The sequence below is a fragment of the Zalophus californianus genome, chromosome 9 (assembly GCF_009762305.2).
Source record: "Zalophus californianus isolate mZalCal1 chromosome 9, mZalCal1.pri.v2, whole genome shotgun sequence".
In the NCBI taxonomy this organism is placed as follows: Eukaryota; Metazoa; Chordata; class Mammalia; order Carnivora; family Otariidae; genus Zalophus; species Zalophus californianus.
In genome coordinates, this window is record NC_045603.1 from 22,324,437 (window position 1) to 22,351,140 (window position 26,704).

Below are 26,704 nucleotides of genomic sequence, written 5' to 3' on the forward strand. Positions count from 1 at the left end.
AACCCAGCCCCTTTCCCTTTCCTCAGCTCTCTTCTCTATTTTGGCTCCTTTCTTAGGTTACAAAATGGTATGAATAAGACTGCCAACACAACCAACTCTACATCTTCACAATTTTATGCCGGGGGAAGGTGGATTAACACACTTGTCTTGTTTTGAGTTTAATTTTATTGTCCTGAATTGGGTCATGTGCTCAACCCTAAGTGAAATACTCTGACAGGGGGAGCATAAGTGGCCAGATGTATTAGTTATCTATTGCTGCATAACAAACCACCACAAAATTTAGCAGCCTAAAACAACACACTTTTTTTTTTTTTTTAATCTGATGTTTCTGTGATGAGGAGTCTGGGCATGGCTTAACTGGGTTCTTCTTCACACTTTCTCACAAAGCTTCAACCTAATATGTTGACCAGAGCTGGGAATTCAACTGAAGAAGGATACACTTTCAAGCTCACTGACATGATTATTGGCAAGATTCAGTTCCTTTTGGGCTGTTGGGCTGAGGGCCTCGGTTCCTAACTGGCTGCTGGCCAGCAGTTTTCCTCAGTTCCTTGCCACAGGCCTCAGCATAGCAACTTGCATCATTAAAGCCATCAAGGGAGGTTTCCTAGCAAGGTGGAAGTCAGAATTTTTGTAATCTAACCATAGAAGTGACATCACCACAATGTTGAGGTATTCTGTTGGTTAGAAGAAAGTTATTCAAAGGGACGATCACATAAAGCCATTAATACCAGAAAAAATAATCAATGGGGCCAGATTACAAGCTACCTACCACAACATGTGGTCATCCCTGAAGATAGTGTGCAAGAAACTGGGAGTGAGTGAGGTGGTAAGAGCCCCAGGGAAAATTGGGGTCATTATTAGAAGGCAATGGATGCTACATGGTGAATGTAGCCATCCATGACAGACACCCTGGTTTGGCTCTGAGTTGTATAGAAAACAGAAGAGAAAGCCCTTTTTCTACCTCCATGACTTTGAATCATTATGAATCTCAATGTTTATTTTAAATTACCTAATTATATGTTTGCGTTATGGGATAAAGATGTTTTGGTCTGTTGATTCAACATTTCTAGGCCAGTTCTACTCCTTTTTTATTTTGGATTTATATTATAATTTTCAGCCAATGCCTCTATATGAAATAGATTAAAATTTCTGTATGTGAAGTTGCTGAGATTGTCTTAAATGTGAAGGATTAGACACAGACTAGAGGTTCAAATTCTCTCAAAACCCATTTCACTTTACCTAAAGAAACATTTTATGGTTGCTGGGGGAAAAAAAACCAAGTCTTTAGCCCTGAATTTTCAGGATTTTAGTAGAAAATGGAAATAAGTATTAACCTTGAGGTTAAAAATATTTGGGGGGAGAGGGCTTCTGTTTTATAGAAATCATAGATTTAACAGTTGACTTTATCAAGAAAGTAAACAGATCTCCTTCACAAAAGGTATTTACCCTACCCATGAGATTTCAGAATGGTTAAAATTGTCAGGTTAAGAAGAATAGATGAATTCAGTGTCTCATCTGTTTTCATACTTAATCATAATGCATTTGTTAAAGAGTGATGGGCATTAAATCTGACCCAGAGTTTCTTTGAGAATTATTTCAAAATCATGGATTTCATAGATTTTAAACAGTGCTTGACTGATTCAGCAAGTTGATTTTTTATTTGTTTATGACTGGATTGTCAATTATTGTTAATAATATCATATGTATTATGTTTATTGTAGATAAATACATATTATAGCTAATAATATATAGCTAATATGTATTGTTATAGCAAATGTTTTTATTATTATTTTCACTAGTATTTGTTCAGTTCATGGTATATGTCAATTACCATTCTAAGCACTTTTCATAATTATCAATTCTTTTAATCATCAGGGCAATCACCTTTATTAAAAAAAATCATGTATTCATTTCCTTTTCACCACTTTGTAATGCATGCACAGAACACTTGGAATTTGGGTATGTCTTTCTGGCAATCAAAGAGTTTATTTGCCATGACTATCAATTAGACAAGGTCTTCTCTATGGGAAGAATCAACCCCATATCTAACTTCTGCAGTTGAGTGATGGCCCTTTCACAAGATTTTCACTCAGCCATTGAACCAGGGCTTACTTTGAAAGTTTCTAAGAGACTGGGGATATTTGGAATTCCCTCTACTTAGAGACTGTCCCTTAAAATATTTACTTGGGTCATTTTGTCTATTTTCTCTATAAGAGGGAGAGCCTTACAGGTTTCCTGTGTCTCCCTATTCCGGTTTCCTCCCTGCATTATTCTATTTCTCACATCCTCCCAGATGTTGTTTGTGCAATAAAAACTTGATCATATCTCTCTGTTCTTGAGAAAGAAAATAATTACTCTTTTTTTTTGGCAAACAAATTCCCTGATTACCTGTCTCCTGCCTATCTATCTTGCCCTATATCCTGTGTCATTCCCCTCCTTAGGCATGCATGTATAACTTTTGAATTCCAGCAATAATGAATCATTTTAATCACTTTTTATTCAAACATACATTTCTCTCATGCTATTTCCTCTGCCTGGAATGCCATCGTATTAGGATTCTTCAGAGAAACAGAATTAATAGGATAGATAGATAGATAGACATAGATATATACAAAAAAGGAGATTTGTTATAGGAATTGGGTCACATGATTATGGAAACTGAAAAGTTCTACAATCTGCCATCTGTAAATCGGAGAACCAGGAAAGCTTGTGTGTAATTCAGTTCCAGTCCAAAGGCCAGGACTCTCAGGGACTGCCAGTATAAGTCCTGGTCCAAGTCCAAAGGCCCAAGAATCCCAAGTACCAATGTCAGAGTGCAGGAGGAGATAGATGTCCCAGTTCAAGTAAATCTACCCTTTTTCTGACTTTTTGTTCAAATAGATCCTCAACAAATTGGGATGATGCCCACACATGTTGGTGAGGGTGATCTTCTTTATTCAGTGTACAGATTCAAATGCTGATCTCCTCCAGAAACACTCTGACAGACATACCCAGAAATAATCATTTCACCAGCTTCCTGAGAATCACTTAGCCCAGTCAAATTGACACGCAAAAATTAACCATCAGAACCATCTTCCTTTTATTTGCCACTCAAACTCCTGCTAAATCTTCAAATCACAAATCAAATGAACTCTTCTGTAAGCTCTCTACCTAAGCCAAATTAAGCATCCTTCCTTTCCTTCTACATTTTATATATCTTGTACACATCCATTATGGCATTCATCATCTGCATGATAGTTTTCTCCCCACCAGCTTCTAAAGTCTTTGAGAACAGTACAGTCTCCCTTTCCTCCCTGGGCCTAATACAATGACTGACACACAGGAGGCCTCGATGGCTTAATGCTGTAATTAGCTTCTTCTCAAAGAAGATTCAAACATTTGCCAGAAGCCTTAAAAGAAGGAAAAAAGAGAATGAAATCAACGGAATTACTATTTTTTTTTCCAATCAGGTATGGCCTATATATATGTATTTTTTGTTGTCTGCCAGGAGATTTTAGCATTTTAAGCTTAAATTTCACTTCCTATTTTAGATCATACCCCAGCGCATAAGTTGTCAGATCTGTTTTGTAAAGGCTGGTATTTCTTAAGTGCTTCATGAAGTTTTTAGTTCAAAATAAAATTGAAGGCCTTAGGGAAAATTTAATCTGAGCTCCTGACTTCCCTTAGCATTTAAACACCATAGCATGATCTTGGAGTATTTTTCTATTTAAATCTTGGCTTTATGATCCGGAACTCTGTTGACCCACAACACTCCATAATTCCTGAAATGACTAATCCCTTTCTTTCTTCTGTTGTCTGCCACCTTTGCTTTGCATTTCTATCTTTGTATTTCAGAATGGTTGTCATTTTATCAGCGGAAGAAGCATTGTTCTTATTGCATTGTCTCTGTTCCTCCTAATTTTCATTGTCAATTTTTCTCCATAAAGAAATAGGTAAGTAGTTTATGATTCTCAGCTCAGAGGACATTTAGGATTGGAAAAGTGAGATACTGATAATTCTTAGTTAAAAACAGAATTATTTGTCAGGATCCTTCTTATACTATCCTCCGGGAATGAGCACTATTCACTCCTAGCTTCCTACACCTGTATTACAAGATATAAAATACAAGGAAGCAGCCTCATATAGACTCCAACACTACAGTTATTAGTTGAATATGCGATTTCTCTCCCAAATGTGGGCAGCGTTTTCTTCAGCAGTTCAGCGGGAATTTTTTACCAGTCTCTTCAAAAATGGCCAACTTCTATTTGACGTATGTTGGAATAAATAACGAATAGTACCTTTGTTAATTACAAAGCTGGGAATCAGAATTTTCCTTTCTTGCCATTCCTTGCTCTACCTTTCTTCTCTTTTCACCTTTCGATGCACGTGAAGACCTGGCTGTTGGTGCACGTTAGATAAGACAAAGGCCCTAATGACATCATGGGTTTGGGGAATCTGATCACCTTACAGTGCAATGGGCTTTCTTCTGTTATTTAGGCAGAATGCCCACCCCCAGAACAAAGAGAACTATGTGAGGAAAAGCACTGATGGCTCAGGACCAGTCCCTTTGATTGAGAGACTGAATGAATAACACACATATATTCTACTGACAGTATTGATATCCCTACCATTTCATTAGCTCTTTATAGTTCACACTGATTTTTCACATATGTCATTTCATTTCTGCTTCAAACAAAGCCATAAAATAGGTGGGGTGAAATGTCACTCTCACTTTCCCAATGAAGAACTAAGCCCCAGAAACTTGCCCAAGCAGAACAGCACTCTCTTTATTGTTCCATGCCCCATCTCAAAAATAGAAACAACAAAGATTTACACAATGGAGAGGAGACAAGACACAAACCCAGGCCGACTGGCTCCAGGACTGGGGCTCATCATGGCCCCGCTACACTCCTGCTTATTGAGGCAGCATCTTCCTGGACACACAGCACAAGCATCCATGCTTTGCAGAACGGACAGGCTGAGCCCCTAAGGTGGAAACAACACTGAAGCTGCTGTCCTTAGAATTGCAGAAAAGGTACCAAAAGATTGGTATTATTCCCTGCATATTTTCAGACCACAATGCTTTGAACTAGAACTCAATCACAAGAGGAAAGTCAGAAAGAACTCAAATACATGGAGGCTAAAGAGCATCCTACTAAAGAATGAATGGGTCAACCAGGAAATTAAAGAATTAAAAAAATTCATGGAAACCAATGAAAATGAAAACACAACTGTTCAAAATCTTTGGGATACAGCAAAGGCAGTCCTAAGAGGAAAGTATATAGCAATACAAGTCTTTCTCAAGAAACAAGAAAGGTCTCAAATATACAACCTAACCCTACACCTAAAGGAGCTAGAGAAAGAACAGCAAATAAAGCCCAAACCCAGCAGGAGAAGAGAAATAATAAAGATCAGAGCAGAAATCAATGAAATAGAAACCAAAAGAACAGTAGAACAGATCAACGAAACTAGGAGCTGGTTCTTTGAAAGAATTAACAAGATTGATAAACCCCTGGCCAGACTTATCAAAAAGAAAAGAGAAAGGACCCAAATCAACAAAATCACGAATGAAAGAGGAGAGATCACAACCAACACCAAAGAAATACAAACAATTATAAGAACATATTATGAGCAACTCTATGCCAGCAAATTAGATAATCTGGAAGAAATGGGTGCATTCCTAGAGATGTATCAACTACCAAAATTGAACCAGGAAGAAATAGAAAACCTGAACAGACCTATAACCTCTAAGGAAATTGAAGCAGTCATCAAAAATCTCCCAACAAACAAGAGCCCAGGGCCAGATGGCTTCCCAGGGGAATTCTACCAAACATTTAAAGAAGAATTAATACCTATTCTTCTGAAACTGTTCCAAAAAATAGAAATGGGAGGAAAACTTCCAAAATCGTTTTATGAGGCCACCATTACCTTGATCCCCAAACCAGACAAAGACCCCATCAAAAAGGAGAATTACAGACCAATATCCTTGATGAACATGGATGCAAAAATTCTCACCAAAATACTAGCCAATAGGATCCAACAGTACATTAAAAGGATTGTTCACCACGACCAAGTGGGATTTATCCCTGGGCTGCAAGTTGGTTCAACATCTGCAAATCAATCAACGTGATACAATACATTAACAAAAGAAAGAACAAGAATCGTATGGTCCTCTCAATAGATGCAGAGAAAGCATTTGACAAAGTACAGTATCCTTTCTTGATCAAAACTCTTCAGAGTATAGGGATAGAGGGTACATACCTCAATATCATAAAAGCCATCTATGAAAAACCTACAGCGAATATCATTCTCAATGGGGAAAAGCTGAGAGCTTTTCCCCTAAGGTCAGGAACGCAGCAGGGATGTCCACTATCACCACTGCTATTCAACATAGTATTAGAAGTCCTAGCCACAGCAATCAGACAACAAAAAGAAATCAAAGGCATCCAAATCGGCAAAGAGGAAGTCAAACTCTCACTCTTTGCAGATGATATGACACTGTATGTGGAAAACCCGACTCCACCCCAAAACTGCTAGAACTCATACAGGAATTCAGTAAAGTAGCAGGATATAAAATCAATGCACAGAAATCAGTGGCATTCCTATACACCAACAAGACAGAAGAGAGACAAATCAAGGAGTCGATCCCATTTACAATTGCACCCAAAACCATAAGATACCTAGGAATAAATTTAACCAAAGACGCAAAGGATCTGTACTCCAAAAACTATAAAATACTCATGAAAGAAATTGAGGAAGACACAAAGAAATGGAAAAACGTTCCATGCTCATGGATTGGAAGAACCAACATTGTGAAGGTGTCAATGCTACCTAGAGCAATCTACACATTCAATGCAATCCCCATCAAAATACCATCCACTTTTTTCAAAGAAATGGAACAAATAAAATTTGTTGGAACCAGAAGAGACCCAGAAATGGACCCTCAACTCTATGGTCAACTAATCTTTGACAAAGCAGGAAAGAATGTCCAATGGAATAAAGACAGTCTTTTCCACAAATCGTGTTGGGAAAATTGGACAGCCACATGGAGAAGAATGAAACTGGACCATTTCCTTACACCACACACAAAAATAGACTCCAAATGGTTGAAAGACCTAAACGTGAGACAGGAGTCCATCAAAATCCTGAAGGAGAACACAGGTAGCAACCTCTTCGACCTCAGCCACAGCAACTTCTTCCTAGAAACATCACCAAAGGCAGGGGAAGCAAGGGCAAAAATGAACTATTGGGATTTCATCAAGATAAAAAGCTTTTGCACAGCAAAAGAAACAGTCCACAAAACCAAAAGACAACCGACAGAATGGGAGAAAATATTTGCAAATGACATATCAGATAAAGGGCTAGTATCCAAAATCTATAAAGAACTTATCAAACTCAACATCCAAAGAACAAATAATCCAATCAAGAAATGGGCAGAAGACATGAACAGACATTTTTCCAAAGAAGACATCCAAATGGCCAACAGACACATGAAAATGTGCTCAACATCGCTCGGCATCAGGGAAATCCAAATCAAAACCTCAATGAGATACCACCTCACACCAGGCAGAATGGCTAGAATTAGCAAGTCAGGAAATGACAGATGTTGGCGGGGATGTGGAGAAAGGGGCACCCTCCTACACTGTTGGTGGGAATGCAAGCTGGTGCAACCCCTCTGGAAAACAGTATGGAGGTTCCTCAAACAGTTGAAAATAGAGCTACCATATGATCCAGCAATTGCACTACTGGGTATTTACCCCAAAGATACAAATGTAGGGATCCAAAGGGGTACGTGCACCCCAATGTTTATAGCAGCAATGTCCACAATAGCCAAACTGTGGAAAGAGCCGAGATGTCCATCAACAGATGAATGGATAAAGAAGAGGTGGTATATATACACAATGGAATATTATGCAGCCATAAAAAGGAATGAGATCTTGCCATTTGCAACGACATGGATGGAACTGGAGGGCGTTATGCTGAGTGAAATAAGTCAATCAGAGAAAGACATGTATCAAATGACCTCGCTGATATGAGGAATTTTTAACCTCAGGAAACAAGCTGAGGGTTGCTGGAGTGGTGGGGGGTGGGAGGGATGGGGTGGCTCGGTGATAGACATTGGAGAGGGTATGTGCTATGGTGAGCGCTGTGAATTGTACAAGACTGTTGAATCACAGATCTGTACTTCTGAAACAAATAATGCAATATATGTTAAGAAAAAAAAGAAGAAGATAGCAGGAGGGGAAGAATGAAGGGGAGTAAGTCGGAGGGGGAGATGAACCATGAGAGACGATGGACTCTGAAAAACAAAATGAGGTTTCTAGAGGGGAGGGGGGTGGGGGGATGGGCTAGCCTGGTGATGGGTATTAGAGAGGGCACATTCTGCGTGGAGCACTGGGTGTTATGCGCAAACAATGAATCATGGAACACTACATCAAAAACTAATGATGTAATGTATGGTGATTAACATAACAATAAGAAAATTTAAAAAAAAAGAATCGCAGAAAAGCCCTTTGTTAGAGTGAAATAAAAATATCCAAGTGTAGGACTTACCCTTCTTTCACCTTTCATTATTCCCTCCTACTTTTTCTCATTGCTTTACATTTTAGAAGCTAAAAATAATGAATGCAAGATGAAGGAGGGTGGAAAGGAGAATAAACAGGGAAAACCTGGGAAACCCTTTTAAAACAAACTTGCTGGGATGGGGATGGGTGAACATTCTCCCTCCTGAAAAGGGCAAGTTTCCAATGGCATCTGGAAGAGAGAAGCAGCATAGAATAGCAACTAAGAGCTTAGGCTCTGGAGGCAGGCTACCAAAGTTCTAGTCTACTTGGGCAACTTTGAAAACGTATGACTTTTCGGTATCTTATTTTCCTTCCCTGTAAGAAGAGATGATAACCATAGTAGTTCCTGGGGTTGTCATACGAATAATATGAGCCAATACGTGTAGAACATTTAGAACCTGACAACAGTGAATGTGTGTTTGCTCTATTTTATATAGCGAGATATTTCAAAGGTCTGACACATCACAGGTACTCAATAAATATTAGCTCCCTCCTTAGACTGCTGGAAAGACTCACAATCTTTGAAAAGTATGTGCCATATGTTAGTTACCTTGGTACTGGATAAACAGGTATTTATTACATTTTTAGGGGTTTCTTTCTTTCTTCCTTTCTTTCTTTCTTTCTTTCTTTCTTTCTTTCTTTCTTTCTTTCTTTCTTTCTTTCTTTCTTTCTTTCTTTCTTTCTTTCTTTCTTTCTTTCTTTCTTTTCTTTTTGTTTCTTTCTTAACTGTTGTCAGGAGACTCCTTTATCCCTTCCTAAATGCCATTTTCCTACTCAACAAATTTGGTAACTGCTGCCTCTGCCTAATCCTTTGACCTACCTTCTGTTTCATCAGTTCCACTGAGTAGCACCTTTTGAAGCAGATAGTGTGTTAGATTTTTCTTTTGCTCATGGAAACTGTAGTCACTTAAGGGATTTTTTCTAATTCATTTCTCCTCTCCTTATAGTCACAATAAGAAGTCATGTTTCTAGGTTTTAATTCTTCTCATATCAAATGACATACTCTAAGTGGTAAATCAGTTTCTCCACTAGCCTATAAATTGCCTAAGTGCAGGGATGTTCAAAGCTATATCCCCATTGCCTAGCAAAATGCTTGGAACAAGAGGTACTTTATAATACTTGTGGAAGAAATCAGTCAATGCTGAAGGAATGAATAAAGTATAGAAAGAAGTATCCTCCTCCCCAATTAACTAGACCCTAATTAAGAGATGTCTGAAATTAATCAGAATATCAATTGCCTTCTACTTTGAAAGAGAAAGTTAACATCAGAAACCCAAACTGATATCATGTATTAATTTAATACTATATCCTGGAGTAAGCACATCTTCATCTCAATCTCCTGGGCCTTTCACGGCTACGCAGTATGCAGTGAGAATAGTTAAGAACATGTCAAAATTAAGCTAGTACTCCATCCTCCCAGTATCACTATGCCATTACAATATAGACGATATCAGCCTTTAAGCTTACTACCTCAAATTCTCTTTTACTAGATCTCAGACTGTCTCATTCCTCACTACCTGTGTCCAAATCTCATCTTTTCAGAGAGACATTCTCTGACAATTCTATCTATAAGTAACTTCCCTCCCCATTATTCTTTATTTCCTTTCCCTACTTTATTAGTTTAACTTTTTAAGCTAAATTTATTCAGGTATATCCCACCTACAACAAACTGCACAAATTTAAAGTGTACAGTTTGATGTATGACAAGTGGTTGTACATTGAAACCACCACCACAATCAAGAAAATAAATATGTCATCTCCAAAAATTTCCTGTCACTTTTTAATCCCTCCCATTCCCCCTTACCCCCTTCCCAGGTAGCCACTGATCTGTTTTCTATCACTAGAGATAAGTTTGCATTCTCTAGAATTGTATATAAATGGAATCATACAGAATGTAGCCTTTTTGGGGGAGTCTGGTTTCTTTTACTCGGCGGAATTATTTTTATATTCATCCATGTGTTGCATTCATCAATGTGTTCCATTCTATTGCTGAGTAATATTCTATTGTATGAATATACAACAATTTCTTTATTTACTCACTTGATGATGAATATTTAGGCTGCTTTGTGTTGTTGGCTATTACAAATAAAGCTGCTATGAACATTCATGTACCTTCATGTACAAGTCTCTGTAGCATATGCCTTCATTTCTCTTGGGTAAATATCCAGTAGTGGAATGGCTGGGCCATATAGTAGATGTGTATTTTACTTTTTGAGAAATTATCAAACTATTTCCCAAAGAGGTTGTACCACTTTATATTCTCACCAACAGTGTCTGAGCGTCCCCCTGATCCACACCTTGTCAACATTTGGTGTGGTCAGCCTTAATTTTAGACATTCTAATAAGTGGTAGTGCATTATGGTTTTCATTTCCATTTTCTTAATGTCTAATGATGTTGAACATCTTTCTATGTGCTTATTAGACATCTGTATATTTTCTCTGGTGAAGCGTCTGTTCAAATCTTTTGCCCATTTAAAAAAATGATTTTTTATTAGTGAATTTTGAGAGTCCTTTATATATTTAGAATATAGTCTGTTATCAGATATGATTTGTAAATGTTTTCTTCCAGTCCATATTTTGTCTTTTCATTCTCTTAACTTCCTTTCAAAGAGCAGAATTTTAAAATTTTGATTAATTTTAATGATCTTTTCTCTTTTACAATTGTGCTTTTGGTACCTAACCCAAGTTCAAGACTTTTCCTAATTTTTTTTTTTGTATTTTTTTCTTCTAGAAGTTCCATGATTTTACATTTAGGCCTATGATACATTTGAGCTAATTTTTATATATGGTGTGAAATATGGATTGAAATCCATTTTTTTTGTATATATAGATTCCCAGTTATTCCAGCATCATTCATTAACAAGTCTCTCCTTTCTCCACAGAATTGCCTTTTACTTTTATCAAGTCAATTTGTTCTCTGTGTGTTAGTCTGTTTCTAAACCATCTATTCTGTTCCACTGATCTGTTTATCTATCTTAACACTAATGCACCACAGTCCTGATAACCATAGCTTTATGATAAGTAAAGTCAAGTGGTATAACTCTCCAACTTTGTTCTTCTTCAAAGTTATTTTGGTTAGTCTTGGTCCTTTTTGTTTCCATATGAATTTTAGGAGAAGCTTGACAATTTACACACACACACACACACACACACACACACACACACACACACAAACCTCCTGGGATTTTGATTGGGATTACATTAAATCTATAGATAAATTTGGGAAGAACTGACATATTAACAATGTTGAGTCCTCCAATCCGTGAATACAGTGTATCTTTCCATTTATTTAGGTCTTATATGATGTCTTCCAGCAGTGCTTTGTAATTTTAAGTATACAAGTCCAGAACATCTTTTGACAGATTTGTTCCTTAATATGATTTTTTAAAATTTCAAGTTCTATATGTTTATTGATGGTATATACAAATACATTTGATTTTTGTACTTTGTTTTCTGAGACCTTGATAAACTCACTTATTCTGGTAGCTTTGGTGTAGGTCTCATAAGATTTTGTACATAGATAATCATATCATATGTGAACAGAAACGTCTTCCTTTCTAATCCGGATGGATTTTATTTCTTTTTCCAGATTTATTGTGCTGGTAGAATCTCCAGTACAATATTAGATGAAAGAGGTGATAGTGGACTTCCCTGCTTTGTTTCCTGATCTTAGCAGGAAAGCATCTGTCTTTTACAATTAAGTGCAATGCTAGCTGTAGGTTGTTTATAGATGCCTTTTATCAGGTTTGAGAAATTCTCATTTGTTGAGTTTTTTTAAGAATAGTTGTTAGCTTTCGTCAAATGGTTTTTAATACATCTGCTAAGACGATCATGTGACTTTTCTTTACTAGTTAATATAGTGAGGTACATTAATTGATTTTTTAATATTAAAAAAAGACATAGTATGGAAATAAATCCAACTTGGTCATGTTGATCTTTTATGTATTATTGAAATTATTTCCCAAGATTTTGTTAAGAATGTCTAAATCTATATCCATGACAAACATTGGTCTATAGTTTTCTTTTCTCAAAATGTCATTGTCTGACTTTGGTATCAGAGTAACTATGACCTCATAAAATGGGTTGGCAAGGATTCTCTTCAATTTTCTGGAACAGTTTGTGTAAAATTGTTATTATTTCTTCCTCATATATTTGGCAGAATTCACCATTGAAGCCATTGATGAGGGCTAGAGTTTTCTTTGTGAAAGGTTTTAACTATAAATACAATTACTTTAGTAGGTAAGAGATATTCGGTTATGAAGTTCTTCAGGAGTGAGCTTTGATAGTTTGTGTCTTTCAATAAATTTGCCTATTTCATCTTAGCTGCTGTATTTATTGGCACAAAGTTATTAGTAATATTTTGTTATCTTTTTAGTATCTGTAGACTCTGTAGGACTTTGATCTCTCTCATTATTGATATTGGTAAATTGTGTATTCTCCTCTTTTTTTCCTAATTAGCCTGACTAGTTGTCTTATCAATGATATCACAAATAAAAGCTTTTAGTTTCATTGATTTTTCTGTTTTCTATTTCATTCATCTCTAATCTTTATTTCCTTCTTTCTGCTTACTTTTGGTTTTATTTTTTTCTCTTTTTCACATTTCTTAAGGTGGATGCTGAGCTTATTGATTTGAAATTTTCTTTTTTCTAATATAGACATTAAATTTCTAAGTACCACTTTAACTACATCTCACAGATTTTGATATGATGTACATTTTTTATTCAGTTCAAAATATTTTCTGAGTATATGAGAAAATATTTTAACAAAACCACAAAGTAAGAGAAAAATTTCAAGATGGAAAAGGTTATGAGGATATGGAACAGTGGTGACCAGTGAATCTTTACAATAATTAAATCCAATTGATATGGGTAGGTACATTGGAAGTGTTCAACATAAATATTCAATAAGAGCTCATGATATAGAACAAATATGCTATAAGGAAATTTCTAATAATAGTCTAGAACAAAATTTTCTAAATGATTAACAACAAAATGTAAGAATTAGTTGGGAATAGGACATATTGATAATGGTAAAGAATTCTATAGATTATAACGTGGTTGTAGGAAAGGAAAAATAGAGAAAAGAAGATATTATGAAACCTTATCTTACTGGAGTAGGAGGGGAAAAAAAGTTATGGAAGGTGAAAGAGTTGATATCTTATTTTTAAGTAATCCTAGAAAAGTGTATCTGATAGAGCAGGGAAAGATATAGTAACTATCAATAAAAAGTATCACAGAATCTAGAAGTTAAAAGGAGAAAAATAGAATGAATAGAAATGACACCAGATCAACAAAAATTAAAAAAAAAAGAAAATGAAGACACAACAATGTACATAAATATAAATAGAAAATAAGATAGAATGATTAAAATCAAGCATGACTGTCACTATCCTAAATTGTACTTGTCCGTTAAAATGCAAACCACTGGGGTGCCTGGGTGGCTCAGTTGTTTAAATGTCCAGCTCTTGATTTTGGCTCAGATCAAGATCTCAGGGTCCTGGAATTGAGCCTGTCTGGGGCTCCGAGCTCCGTGGGGAGTCTGCTTCAGGATTCTCTCTCTCCCTCTGCTCTCCCCCGCAACTTGCTTGCTCTCACTCTCTCTCTCTCTCTAAAATAAATAAATCTTTAAAAAAAATGCAAACCACTGGACTATAGTTTTTTAAATTCCAGATTAAAACATAACTGTAGTTATAAGCTATTTATAACAGACACATTTTTTAAGATGATCATTTTAAAAGTTAAAAATAATGGGTAGACACCAAAAACATGATTCATAAAAGTAAAAATTGGCAAATTGGACCTCATCAAAATTAAAAACTTTAGCTCTTTAGGAAACTCTGGAGGAAAAGACAGACTACAGACTAGGAGAAAATATTTGCGAATAAAAAATACAACAAATGCCTTTATCTAGAATATATAAAGGACTTTCAAAACTCAACAGTACAAAACCAACCAATCCAATTCAAAAATAGACAACAGACATGAACAAACATTTTACCAAAAAGGATATACAGATGGCAAATAAGCACATAAAACTATGTTTAACCTAATTAGCCATGAGGGAAATGCAAATTAAAACCACAATGTGGTATCACTATGCACCTATCATAATGGCTAAAATTTTAAAAAATAGTGATAACATCAAATTCTGGTGAAATGTGAAGAAACTGGATCTCTTGTGTGTTGCTAGTGGGAATATAAAATAATACAATCACTTTGGAAAATAATATGACAATTTATTATAAAACTAGACCATACTTACCAGATGAGCCAGTAATTGCACTCTTGAATATTTATCCCAGAGCAATGGAAACTTAAATTTGCACAAAAACCCATACTCAATGTTTATAACAGCTTTATTTGTAGCAGCTAAGAGGTAGAAAGAGCTCAAAAGCCCTTCAGTGGGTGAATCATTAAGCAAACTGTGGTATATCCATATCATGGAATGCTACTCTGAAATAAAAAGCAATGAGCTATTGATACACAGCGTAACTTGTATGGATTTCAAGAAAATTATGCTGAATGAAAAAAAGCCAATCCCAAAGGTTACATAGTCTATGATTCCATGTATATAACATTCTTGAAATGACAAATTGATAGAGATAGAAAACAGATTAGTAGTTAGCAAAGGTTAAGGAGCAAGGGAGGGAGGGAGAGGGCTATGGCTATGAAAGGATTGCAGGAGGGATCCTTATGATTGTATAGTCTTTATTTTGACTGTGGTGATGGTCACACAATCTATATATGTGATAAAATTGTGTAGAACTAAACACATAGGCACACACTTCCCTTTGGCAGAATCTTTAAGCCACTGTGCATGTAAAACTGGTGAAATCTGAATAAGATCAGTGTATTTTATAAATGCCAATTGCCTGGTTGTGATAAGATTGGGGAAAACTGAGTAAAGTCTATACAGAATCTTTCTTTCTTAATAGTTTTTATAACTGCATGTGAATCTATGATTATCTCAAAATAAAAATTTTAAAAAAGAAAATGGAGGGATGTCTAGAGATATGAGTCAGAGAACTGAATAAAGAATGGTATATCCACATTGGAATGGACTATTATGTAGCTATTTACAAGAATAAATTACAGCTTATCATTTACTTGGTGGAATTTCCATAAGACTTTGTTGAATGAGAAAAGCGAGGTTTAGAAAAGTCAGAGTGATATGATTCTATTTTTATGAAACAAGGCCTACAAATATGTGTGTGTGTATTTGTATGTGTGTGTGTGATAGAGAGATTTGACAATGGATAATTATATGTGAAGATACACACTAGTTTGTTAACATGAATTACCTTGAGGGAAGGACGAATGATACAGATGGTATAGAGGAACTAGGGGAAGACAAAACGAAGGAAAATGGAAAAAGAAGAAAAAATAGAGCACTAAAATACCAAAATATAAAACAATAATAAATTATATGTATACATAATTGTGTTTTGTGTTCTTAAAATTTTTTAAGAATTATTTTTTATTTTGTTATTCAATAATTGAAAATTTATTGAGACATAATTTACATATTATTCAATCCACCCATTTAAAGTGTACACAATGGTTTTTAGTATATTCACAGAGTTGTGCAACCATCCCCAGTCAATTTTAAAACATTTTTATCACACTAAAAAGAAATGTCACATCCATTAACAGTCACTCCTCTTTTTCACCCAATACTCCTTCTCTAGCCCTAGGCAACCCCTAATCTACTTTCCGTCTCTATAAATTTGTCTATTCTAGATATTGCATATAAATGGAATCATATAGTTTAAGGTATTTTTTTGACTGGCCACTTTCATTTAGCATAATATTTTCAAGGTTTAGCTATGATTTAGCATCTATGAGCACTTCATTTCTCTTTATTGCTAAATAATATCCCATTTTATGGATATATCTCATGGTCTTTATCCACTAAAGTGTACAGCCTTGCCCATGTGCAGTTATGACAGTTTTCTGTTTCTCTTTCCCTAATCTTTCTATTAAGCTCTCTGCCTCATCTGGTCTAACACCCAGATATTAGGCTCCACTAATTGCCAGCTTATTACTCTCTTGTTTTTGACAGTTCTCTAAGATAGGAGTTGCTCCAGAGTGTGGTCCAATTAAATTTGGTTAGGAATACTTCTATAGGCCAGTCTTTGAAGTTTGTTCTGACCCCAGAAGGGCATTTCTTAACTGTCTCTTCCTGGTTCTCTAAAACTAGCTGCCCTACTGTTTAGCCTGTGGTCCTAGTCTCCTTTTAGTTGCTTACCACAAAAATTTCCATTGTTTTTAACAATGCCCTTAGGCTTGAACTTCCTCATACTGTTTCAAATAAAGTCAATTTCTTGGAGAGAGCTTTAGAGCTCTCTGCACTTAAGGACTGACCTATTTATGGACTGACATATTATGACTAGTTCCCCTTTGGCAGAATCTTAGAGCCACTGTTCTGGGCAATGGACAAGGATGGTAGCCTCTGGTCTTCTCATCCTCTCAGCTTGCCTTTCTGGGCTGGGCACGGAACCTCAGTTCTTGTAAGTAAGCTGGGTTGAGGGCAATCAGGACCCCAATATTCCTACCCTGTCACAACTTGGATGGAACATATAAAATGGGGGCTGGGTAGATAAAAGGATCCCATGACCTCTCAGCCACACTCACCAGGAATTTAACCTCTGAGCCTTGAAGTCAGATGGAATTAGAATGCTGGCAGTGTTGCCTGGGTGGCTTAGTCGGTTAAGTGTCCGACCCTTTTGATAAGGTATCATATCCTTTGGATGGGAGCTGAGAGGGAGACTCATCTCTTGGGCACAGCCACTCAGATTGGAGTTTCAGGTTGAGCTGGGGAGAGAGAAGAGAGAAGGAACACGTTATGGCTCAAGTGCCACAGACTCTCTGTTCTTACCAAGTTTCAGTAGATTTTCTTGAATAAATATATTTTCCATCCTCTGTATATTCTTAGAACAATTTTATGAGACTTTAAAAGGTTGTTTTATTATACAATATTCAGCATTATGTCTGTTTTGCTGAGGATCAGGTCCACGGAAATTTTCACATTGCCATTCAGAAAATGACACCCCCAGATTATTTTTTTAAAAGACTGTGACAAAGAAAATTCCTGGTTTCATCACATACTCTGAGCTTTAGTTTCCTTATCTGAAATGGGGCTCATAATCCTTATCACACTGCCTAGAACATAGTATCTCTGAATAACTATTAATTTATGTTTTCCCTCCATTTATCTCACTCTGGGGACTTAGAGAAGTTCCAGTTGAGTAAAGGTGACTGCCCAATAATGTATTGTTATGCTTGAAAAATTTTAAGACTCCAAGAAAGTATTTCAAGTCATATTTGAGGTGAGAAATGTACTTAACCACTATAAAAAAGTGATCTTCAGACTTGAACCAGGATTCTTTTAGAGGTTTGGCTCATCAGAAAATACTTTAACAAAATCGCAAAGAATATGACTCAAGATCTCTTTCTTCTTCCTCCCTCTCCCTCACCACCTCACCCTACCCAACTCTCTCCCTACTCATTTCCCTCCTGCATTATAGGTTTTCACTGACACATGAGAATTACTGAATAGAAACTGAATGACTGAATAAAGAATAAAATTTAATCTATACAAAGATTTGTAAAGTGATTGGTAACTAGTATTGTCTCCAACCTGTATTTGTTTTTTAAAAATTGAAGTATAGTGACACACAGTGTTACATTAATTTCAGGTGCACAACATAGTTATTTGACAACTCTTTATGTTATGCTATGCTCACAAGTGACTCACAAGTGTCATCATATGACACCATGACAATACCATTGACTCTATTCCCTATGCTGTACCAAAAGCCTGTTATCTCCCATACCCCTTCACCCATTTTGCCCCTCCCCTCTGACATCAGTTTGTTCTCTGTATTTATAGGTCTGTTTCTGCTTTTTATTTGTTTGTTTTGTTTTTTAGATTCCACACTTAAGTGGAATCATACAGTATTTGTCTTTCTTTGACTTATTTCACTTTGCATAATACCCTCTAGGTCCATTCATGTTGTCACAAACGGCAAGATCTCATTCCTCCTTATGGATGGGTAATATTCCATTGCACATCTTCTTTATCCATTCATCCATGAGTGGACACTGGTGTTGCTTTCATATCTTGGCCATTGTAAATAATGCTGCAGTAAACATAGCAGTGCATTTATCTTTTTAAATTAATGTATTTGTTTTCTTTGGGTACATACCCAGTAGTGGAATTACTGGATCATATGGTAATTCTATTTTTAATTTTCTGAGACATCTCTATATCGTTTTCCACAGTGGCTGTACCAATTTACATTCCCACAAACAGTGTATGAGGGTTCCTTTTCCTCTATATCCTTGCCAACGCTTGTTATTTCTTGTCTTTTTGATACTAGCCATTCTGAAAGGTATGAGGTGATACCCATTGTGGTTTTAATTTGCATTTTCCTGATGATTAGTGATGTTAAGCATCTTTTTATGTGTCTATGGCCATGTGTATGTCTTCTTTGGAAAAATGTCTATTCAGGTCCTCTGCATATTTTTTAAACAGATTGTCTTCTTAGTGTTGAATTGTTTAAGTTCTTTATATATTTTGTATATTAACCCTTATGAATATATCATTGCAAATATCTTCTCTCATTCACTAGGTTGCCTTTTTGTTTTGTGTATAGTTTCCTTTGCTGTGCAAAATCTTTTTATTTTGGCATAGTCCCAATAGTTTATTTTTTTGTTTCACTTCCCTAAGGAGATATCTAGAAAAACTTTGCTAAGGCAAATGACAGAGATTACTAACTATGTTTTCTTCTAGGAGTTTTATGCTTTCATGTCTCAAATTTAGGTCTTTAATCCATTTAAAGTTTATTTTTGTGTATGGTATAATAAAGTGATCCAGTTTCATTCTTTTGCATGTAGTGTCCAGTTTTCCCAGCACCCATTTGTTGACGAGACTATCTTTTCCCCACTGTATATTCTTACCTTCTTTGTTGTAGGTTAATTGGCCATATAATCATGGATTTATTTCTGAGCTTTCTATTCTGTTCCACTGATCCATGTGTCTATTTTTGTGCCAGTCCCACACTGCTTTAATTATTATAACTTTGTAGTATATCTTGAAATCCAGGATTGTAATACCTCCAGTTTCTTTCTTCTTTCTCAAGATTGCTTTGGCTACTCATGTCTTTTGTGGCTCCATACAAATTTTTTCATTATTTGTTCTAGTTCTGTGAAAACTGTTATTGGCATTTTGATTGCATTAAATCTGTAGATTGCTTTGGGTAGTATGGACATTTTAACAATTTTATTTATTTTTTTTTCCTTGTCTTTTTTTTTTAATTTTTTATTGTTATGTTAATCACCATATATTACATCATTTGTTTTTGGTGCAGTGTTCCATCATTTTAACAATTTTAATTCTAATCCATGAGCATGGAATATCTTTCCATTTGTTTGTGTCATCTTCAATTTCTTTCATCAGTGTTTTATAGTGTTCAGGGTATAGATCTTTCACCTCCTTGATTAAGTTTATTCCTAGGTATTTTATTCTTTTTGGTGCAATTATAAATGGAATTGCTTTCTTAATCTCTCTTTCAGCAGAGAAATTTTTTGTTGTTAGCGTATAGAAATGCTATCAATTTCTGGGTATTAATTTTGTATCCTGCAACTTTACTGAATTCATTTATTACTTCTAATAGTTTTTTGGTGAAGTCTTTAAGGTTTTTCTATGTATAGTATCATGTCATCTGCAAATGGTGACAGTTTTACTTCTCCCTTACCAATTTGGATGCCTTTTGTTTCTTTTTCTTGTCTGATTGCTGCAGCTAGGACTTCCAGTTCTATGTTCAATAAAAGTGGTGAGAGTGGACATTCTTGTTTTGTTCCTGATCTTATGGGCAAAGCTCTCAGTTTTTCACAACTGAGTATGATGTTAGCTGTGGGTTTGTCATATATGGACTTTATGTTGAGCTATATGTTCCCTCTAACCCCTTTGTTGAGAGTTTGTTTTTTTTTTAATCATGAATAGATGTTGTATTTTGCCAAATGCTTTTTCTGAATCTATTGAGATGATCATATGGTTTTTATCCTTAATTTTGTTAATGTGGTATATCATGTTTATTGATTTATGGATATTGAACCATCCTTGTGTCCCAGAATAAATCCCACTTGATCGTGGTAAATGATCCTTTTAATATATTGTTGAATTCAGCTGTCTGGACCTTGAAATAACTCTTCTCTCTCTCTCTCTCAAGAAATGAACATCCTATGAAAGCCATTTCCAATGTCACTGATTTATTCATTTAACAAGATGATTTAATACCTAGGCTGTGTGTGTGTGGCACTCTTCTAGGTACTTGGTCCCAGATATGCATCTTAAGAGATGAGAGGATTTTAGGATTTTAGCATATGCCTTACAAAGCCAAAACATTATTATTATGTCTGCACAATCTTTTTGTAGCCTATCTACCTGCTCATAGTTTAAAATGATCAGGAGTAACAGTGTGGATGTGACCCTAGGAGAGGCTGTAATTAATATTTACCCTTAATTCCACCTCATACCAGCTTTAGAGACAAATAGTGTCTTGTTTTCAACTCCTCATACAAGTAATGTTGAGCAACTAGAGCCCCTTAAAACTGATTCCTAAACTGCTGCAAACTTTTTGACCTTCTTAAAAGATCTAGAACCAATCAGAAATAAATTATAATCAGGTGAAAAAGAGGATGAGGATGTTAAAAATCCAGACCTGAAAATTCTATTTAAAAACCTACCTATCAAAAATAATAAATAAAAATAAAAACATCCCTATTGTCTTTTAAATAAAGAATTCAGAGACTTGGGATAGAAATTTTTTTAATGAAATGTTAAATCTGAAACTAGAATTTTATGTAGTTTGGATTATGAAATGAAAAATTATAGTATTTGGTTTAGCAGGTGCATACTGAATCCTTCCTACAAGCTGTATTGGCAAGACATAGTTCTACATTGGAGAAATAAGTCTTATACACAAATAACTATAATATTAGACAGAAAATATTTGTTCTAATAGAGGGTCTAAAAATGCCATTTAAAACAGATAAAGAAAGCACTTATTCCTGTTAGGAGGGATTATAAAAGATTAAAGGAAATGTCTCATCCAAAGCCAGTGAAGGGGCAGAAATGTCGGGACATAACAAAACCAACCCAAGTATGTTACAGGCTGCCTTTGGAGACCAGCTAGAAACCCCACCTGACTGGAGTACTGGGGAAAAAGAAATAAATGTAGATGATTTGTAGCAGATCATGGAGACCCTCAAAATGTCATTAAAGGAGCAGGGAATTTACTTTGAAGCCAACTAAAAACCATGGAGGGGTTTTGAAACAAGGCATAATAATCAAAACTGTCCTAGAGAGATTAATCTGACACCCATGTATAAATAGATTTTAAAATATCAGAGATAGGAAAACCAATATCAACACTATTGTTGCATCAGGTCACGTGAACCTAGACAACTTATAAGCTAGCAGAATCAAAGTAGATGGCCGTTCCACAAACATGAAAAAGGAAATAGAATCAGGGGAATGGATGCAAAACACCCTGGTGAGGAATGACTAGAACTTGGGGATGCATGTCAGGCAGTGAAAGAGGCAGTCCCAAGATGTTTTGAAGTTCAATGTCTGTGTGCCAGGGAGGCTGACAAAGTTCTTAAAAAGAGAAAGATAAGGTTTGGAGAAAGAAGAAAAATAATGTTAAAATTTATTAAATAATAAATATTTATTGAGCACTTACTATGTGCCAGGCACTGTTCTGGGGGGATGAGAGTTATCTTTGATTTTTAAAACACTTTATGTAGAAAAGGCACTGTTCCCAGTCTGTGTAACCGCAAAGGCAGAGCTGGAACCAGTATGTAGGAGTCAGGTAGGAAGTAAAATATATACTAAGTGGAGTCTTCCTGATAAGTAGTAAGAGCTCTGTTCTAGGCAGTATTCAAACATAAATTGGATAATCATCTTCTGGGTACCCTGTGACAAGGGATTTCTGCCTTAAGAGAGAGGTTAGACTAACCCTTCTTCAAGTTCTCTCCCAATCTTAAGTAAGAGTCTATTCTTTCCTATGATTTAGTCCTATGGGTTCTATTATTTTTTTCTATGGGTTCTATTATTAATCTCTGGTTTCTCTCAATTATTAAATAAATTACCCAATCTGTCTGCCATTCAGTAAAACTCACACATTTGCATCTGTTATTCTTGAATTATTTTTGGTTAGGACTCTTCTTCCTTATTAAAAATCTCTACCCAGTAATGTTACCTTTATAGCAATTTAGAATGCTAACCCTGGTAGACTGGGTTATAAATATCAGAGGGGAAAAGGAATTCTTGTGCCTAATAATATTTTTGTTTGGAAGAAGCCCTGCAAATGAGAAATGAATTATCTTGACTTCAAGATTGCGATGCAGTTTCTGTATTTTGCAGTAATTCAGAAGAGAAAAAAAATATTTCAGAGAGGTTCATTTTGATACAGCATGTTAAAGAAAGAGAATAATTAGTCTCCAAACCCTGCAAAGCTTTAGATTGGAAACATTTAGCTGTGTTGCGGTTAGAAAAGAAGAAAGGAAAGAGAAGAAAAGGAGAGGAAAAAGGAAACCTGTAGTGAGCTCTGGCTATAAGCTATAGTTAAAGCTTTGCATTTCCTGGTGTCTTTTGAAACGTAAAATTCCACAACAAATAGTCCTGTAACGTATAACCAGTATGAAGATTCAATTCAGATTTAAGCACTTTGGTTTGCTTTTGAATCTTGCTATTTTCTGCATTTGTTTTGACTGCTCTCATCATTCAGGATTGACGCTTGGATGGGTGTGTAGGAGGAAGCAGCAGCGGCAGGCTTACAGCTTGCAGACAAAAAAAAAAAAAAAATCTGCCTTATCTGATGGCTATTATTGAAAATGCGAGGTGTAGCCTGGGCTGGGTAATGAAGGGGAGCGAGCGAGGGGGAGCAAGGAGCATGGAGCTGCATACTGATGAGTGTAGGAGTACTTGATAAAAAGAATTCTGGCTGCTGGCCGTGCATTGCTCATTGTGGAGTACTCCAACAATCACATAGAACGCAGACCAGCCTAAGCTGACAGCTTGATATGCCTTCTTCTGCTGCCTGGTTTTGGGGGCTGTATGACGTACTGGTCGGTAGTAAAGATTAATATGTAAGAAATGTGGAGCTAGGATCAAGTCATACTCCACAGCCTGCCTGGCAAACTATGTTTTACTTCTGACTTTGCTCTCTCGCTGAGAACATTAATCTGTCAAGCTGGCGGGCTCCTTTGATAGCAACTTTCCCAGGAGCATGATGTGGCAATGCCACCTCTCAGCCCAGGACTACCGCTATTACCCAGTGGACGGCTACTCCCTGCTTAAACGCTTCCCTCTTCATCCTCTTACAGGACCCAGATGCCCCGTCCAAACAGTGGGACAATGGTTGGAAAGCATTGGGCTACCTCAGTACGAGAACCACCTGATGGCTAATGGATTTGACAATGTACAGTTTATGGTAAGACGCTCTCTGTGTCCACGGAGCTGCCTTTTGTCTGTCTTTGCTTCTTATGTGTCTTACACGGCTCAGAGGCAGCCTGATTTGCACCAAAACCGGTCAATTTATATATGTAACTGCATCAGAAAATCGGATGCCCTTAGGACGGAACTTACTGTGTACATATAGACACTTGCTGAAAAACGAGGTCTATAGGCATCCATATACATATGTATTATGTGAATGAACCGGTAAGAGTACTATTTATAGGCAGTGAAGGAAGATTAACATTTATATTCTCCCTGTCATTCTTTGTGATTTTTATAAATTTGTCATCTCAGAATACCCAGTTAGATTATAGCACTCTTCAGTTAATTCTAGATTCCTAAAACATGTTCTTTCATGTGAGCATCAGCATTTAGTGATTAATTAGACAATTTGTTCTGTTTACGGTGTGAAGATTATTTTTTTCCTGGTAATTGTTCGATAAGCAGTTTAAATTATGTGTACGACCTTTAGTTTGCTAGCCAGCTGCTTCGGATGGTCAATTATGGAGAACATTCACTTACTTACACATGCTGATTGAAGAGCACTGAAGTGTTATTTATTACTTTAGATAAAAAAAAACAAACACTTCCATCAACTACCTGTCAGTATTTAGAAAGAGAGGCTGGTGGACTAAGTACATTCATGTATTCTGACTACTGGTCCGCATGCAGTCTAGACCCGGTGTGTGCAAACTTCTCACTGTGATGAATATAGGTGAGGAAGGAGGGTGCGGAAATGTGCAGACCCATAATACAGCTTTCTAATCATCCATACACCTCCCCCGGTGCTCATCAGTTTCCCTCGGTAAGCTACGTCACAGTCCTTATTACCTTTCCTTGCTTTTAAGTTCTCATCACACGTAATACTGATCCCTAAATTTAGAGAGATCTGCATAATATAAGCATGGAGCACACAAATGGCTTGCAGAAATAATTAATAGTTACTTCTAAATAAAATGCTGGGGCAGACACCTGAAGCTTATTAATGCCAGAATTGATAACAAAATATGAGGGCTAGTTAGGTTTTTTTAATATCTATTTGAGATTATTTTTCTCCAAGCTTGACTTGACTATTATGATTTTTAAAATTAGTAAAATTGTTAAACTTCTGCCTCTTTTCCTAAAAAGTGTATGCTCCATTATGTAGCTTTTTTGTAAAAAGCTACATAAATGTAGTAAGACATATGATCCCTAAGTAACTGTATACATAGAACCCTTTATGGACCTGTTTTTTATAATGGGATATGCAGCTACTGTTATTTTTCTCAGGTTGAAGAGAACTGTCACTGATTAGACAGACCAGATATCATGGGTATTGAAATAGGGAAAAAGTGAAATTTCCTCGGTTGCTATGACAGTGTTAGGACACTGAGCAGATTTAGGACAGACTTAGGACACTAAACAGAGAACACTACGAATTTGGGGAACTATCAAACAGAATGAAAGTCTTTTCATAGTTATTTATATTTACTGCATGTTTTGATGTCTTTATTCTTTGTCTCTGCCTGAGATAAGACTTTCTCATTCCCACTCCTCAAACCCTTGTCCAAACTTATTCTGGCCCCATGAGAAGCTAGGTAGGTCTTTGGATTCTCTAGATTATTTGGCTACTTCCAAATATTTTAATTCAGCATAATTTTCCTCTGAATATTGGACACAATTGAGCAAATATAACCCCTTTTTGAAAGCCCAAAACTGAAAGGTTAATCAAACAGTTTTCAAATAAGCATCTCAAGGTCGTAAAACAACATTCAGGAATGAATTGTGTTTAAGTACTTCAAAATGTATCTGGGAGGCAAAAATCCTGGATATATGTGACAAAACCAAGGTCTGACTTTCTCCATAGGCTATTGTCTTTATTTTTGCAATTCTAAGTTATATATATAATTTTCCAGAAAATGAGAAAACATATTTAATTCAGATGAGTCAATCAAATACTTTCTTCATGAGACAGAATTAATTAAAAAAGAAAAAAACTTTGAATGATCATTTAGAAGGGTAATTATGAAAATTGAACAAACCATAAAATAGTCTCATCAATTATTGCTTTATATGCTACTGTACACTATTTATTTGTTACTAGTATCATAAAAATTAGTTTTTACCTTTATAAAAATTATTTATTGATTTCCAAAATCTGCTTTATTTAATTACAAATTTAGTTAAAGTATACTAATATGATCAGCCCACTTTAAGAAACAGGTTTCATTAATGGGGTGAAAAATCTTTTAGACCTGCTTAGTCTCCACTCAGTATCATATTCTAGCTTTTATTTTTCTTGAAGCACATTCTGACCTGCATTTATTCATCCTGTTGCCTAAGCAACAAGCACCACACTCCCATTAACTGTGATGTAGTGCAGGTCTTATTAGCTTTTTAGAACAAGACAGTAGAGACATCAAAAGGATATAATTAATGTTGCTTGAAACTTCATTGTACATCCATGCATAGATATACTTTATTTAGGAAACATTCTCAAGAGTTAATTTTTCATTTAATCAATATTCCATTAATGAATGTTTTAAAGGATCCATATAAGTGACTTTCAAACTATTTATTGAAAGCTTTAAAAAAATTTTACTAACTCTGTTCTACATACTCTCACACATAAATACAATATATGGATGATTTATCCA

At 35.8% G+C, this 26,704-nt stretch overlaps 1 protein-coding gene across 22 annotated transcripts in view; it reads left to right on the forward strand.

The window, feature by feature from the left end:
- Positions 1 to 26,704, forward strand: part of ANKS1B (ankyrin repeat and sterile alpha motif domain containing 1B) — a 1,105,044-nt gene that overhangs the window by 699,357 nt on the left and 378,983 nt on the right. For 16 of the 22 annotated variants that reach the window (XM_027592180.1, XM_027592182.1, XM_027592181.1 and 13 more), the window contains one exon: positions 23,936 to 24,042. In XM_027592180.1, coding sequence (XP_027447981.1) covers positions 23,936 to 24,042 — 107 coding nt within the window. Of the gene's footprint in view, positions 1 to 23,503; positions 24,043 to 26,704 lie in introns of those variants that run through there. The other 6 variants (XM_027592196.1, XM_027592197.1, XM_027592199.1 and 3 more) reach the window with 2 other exon arrangements.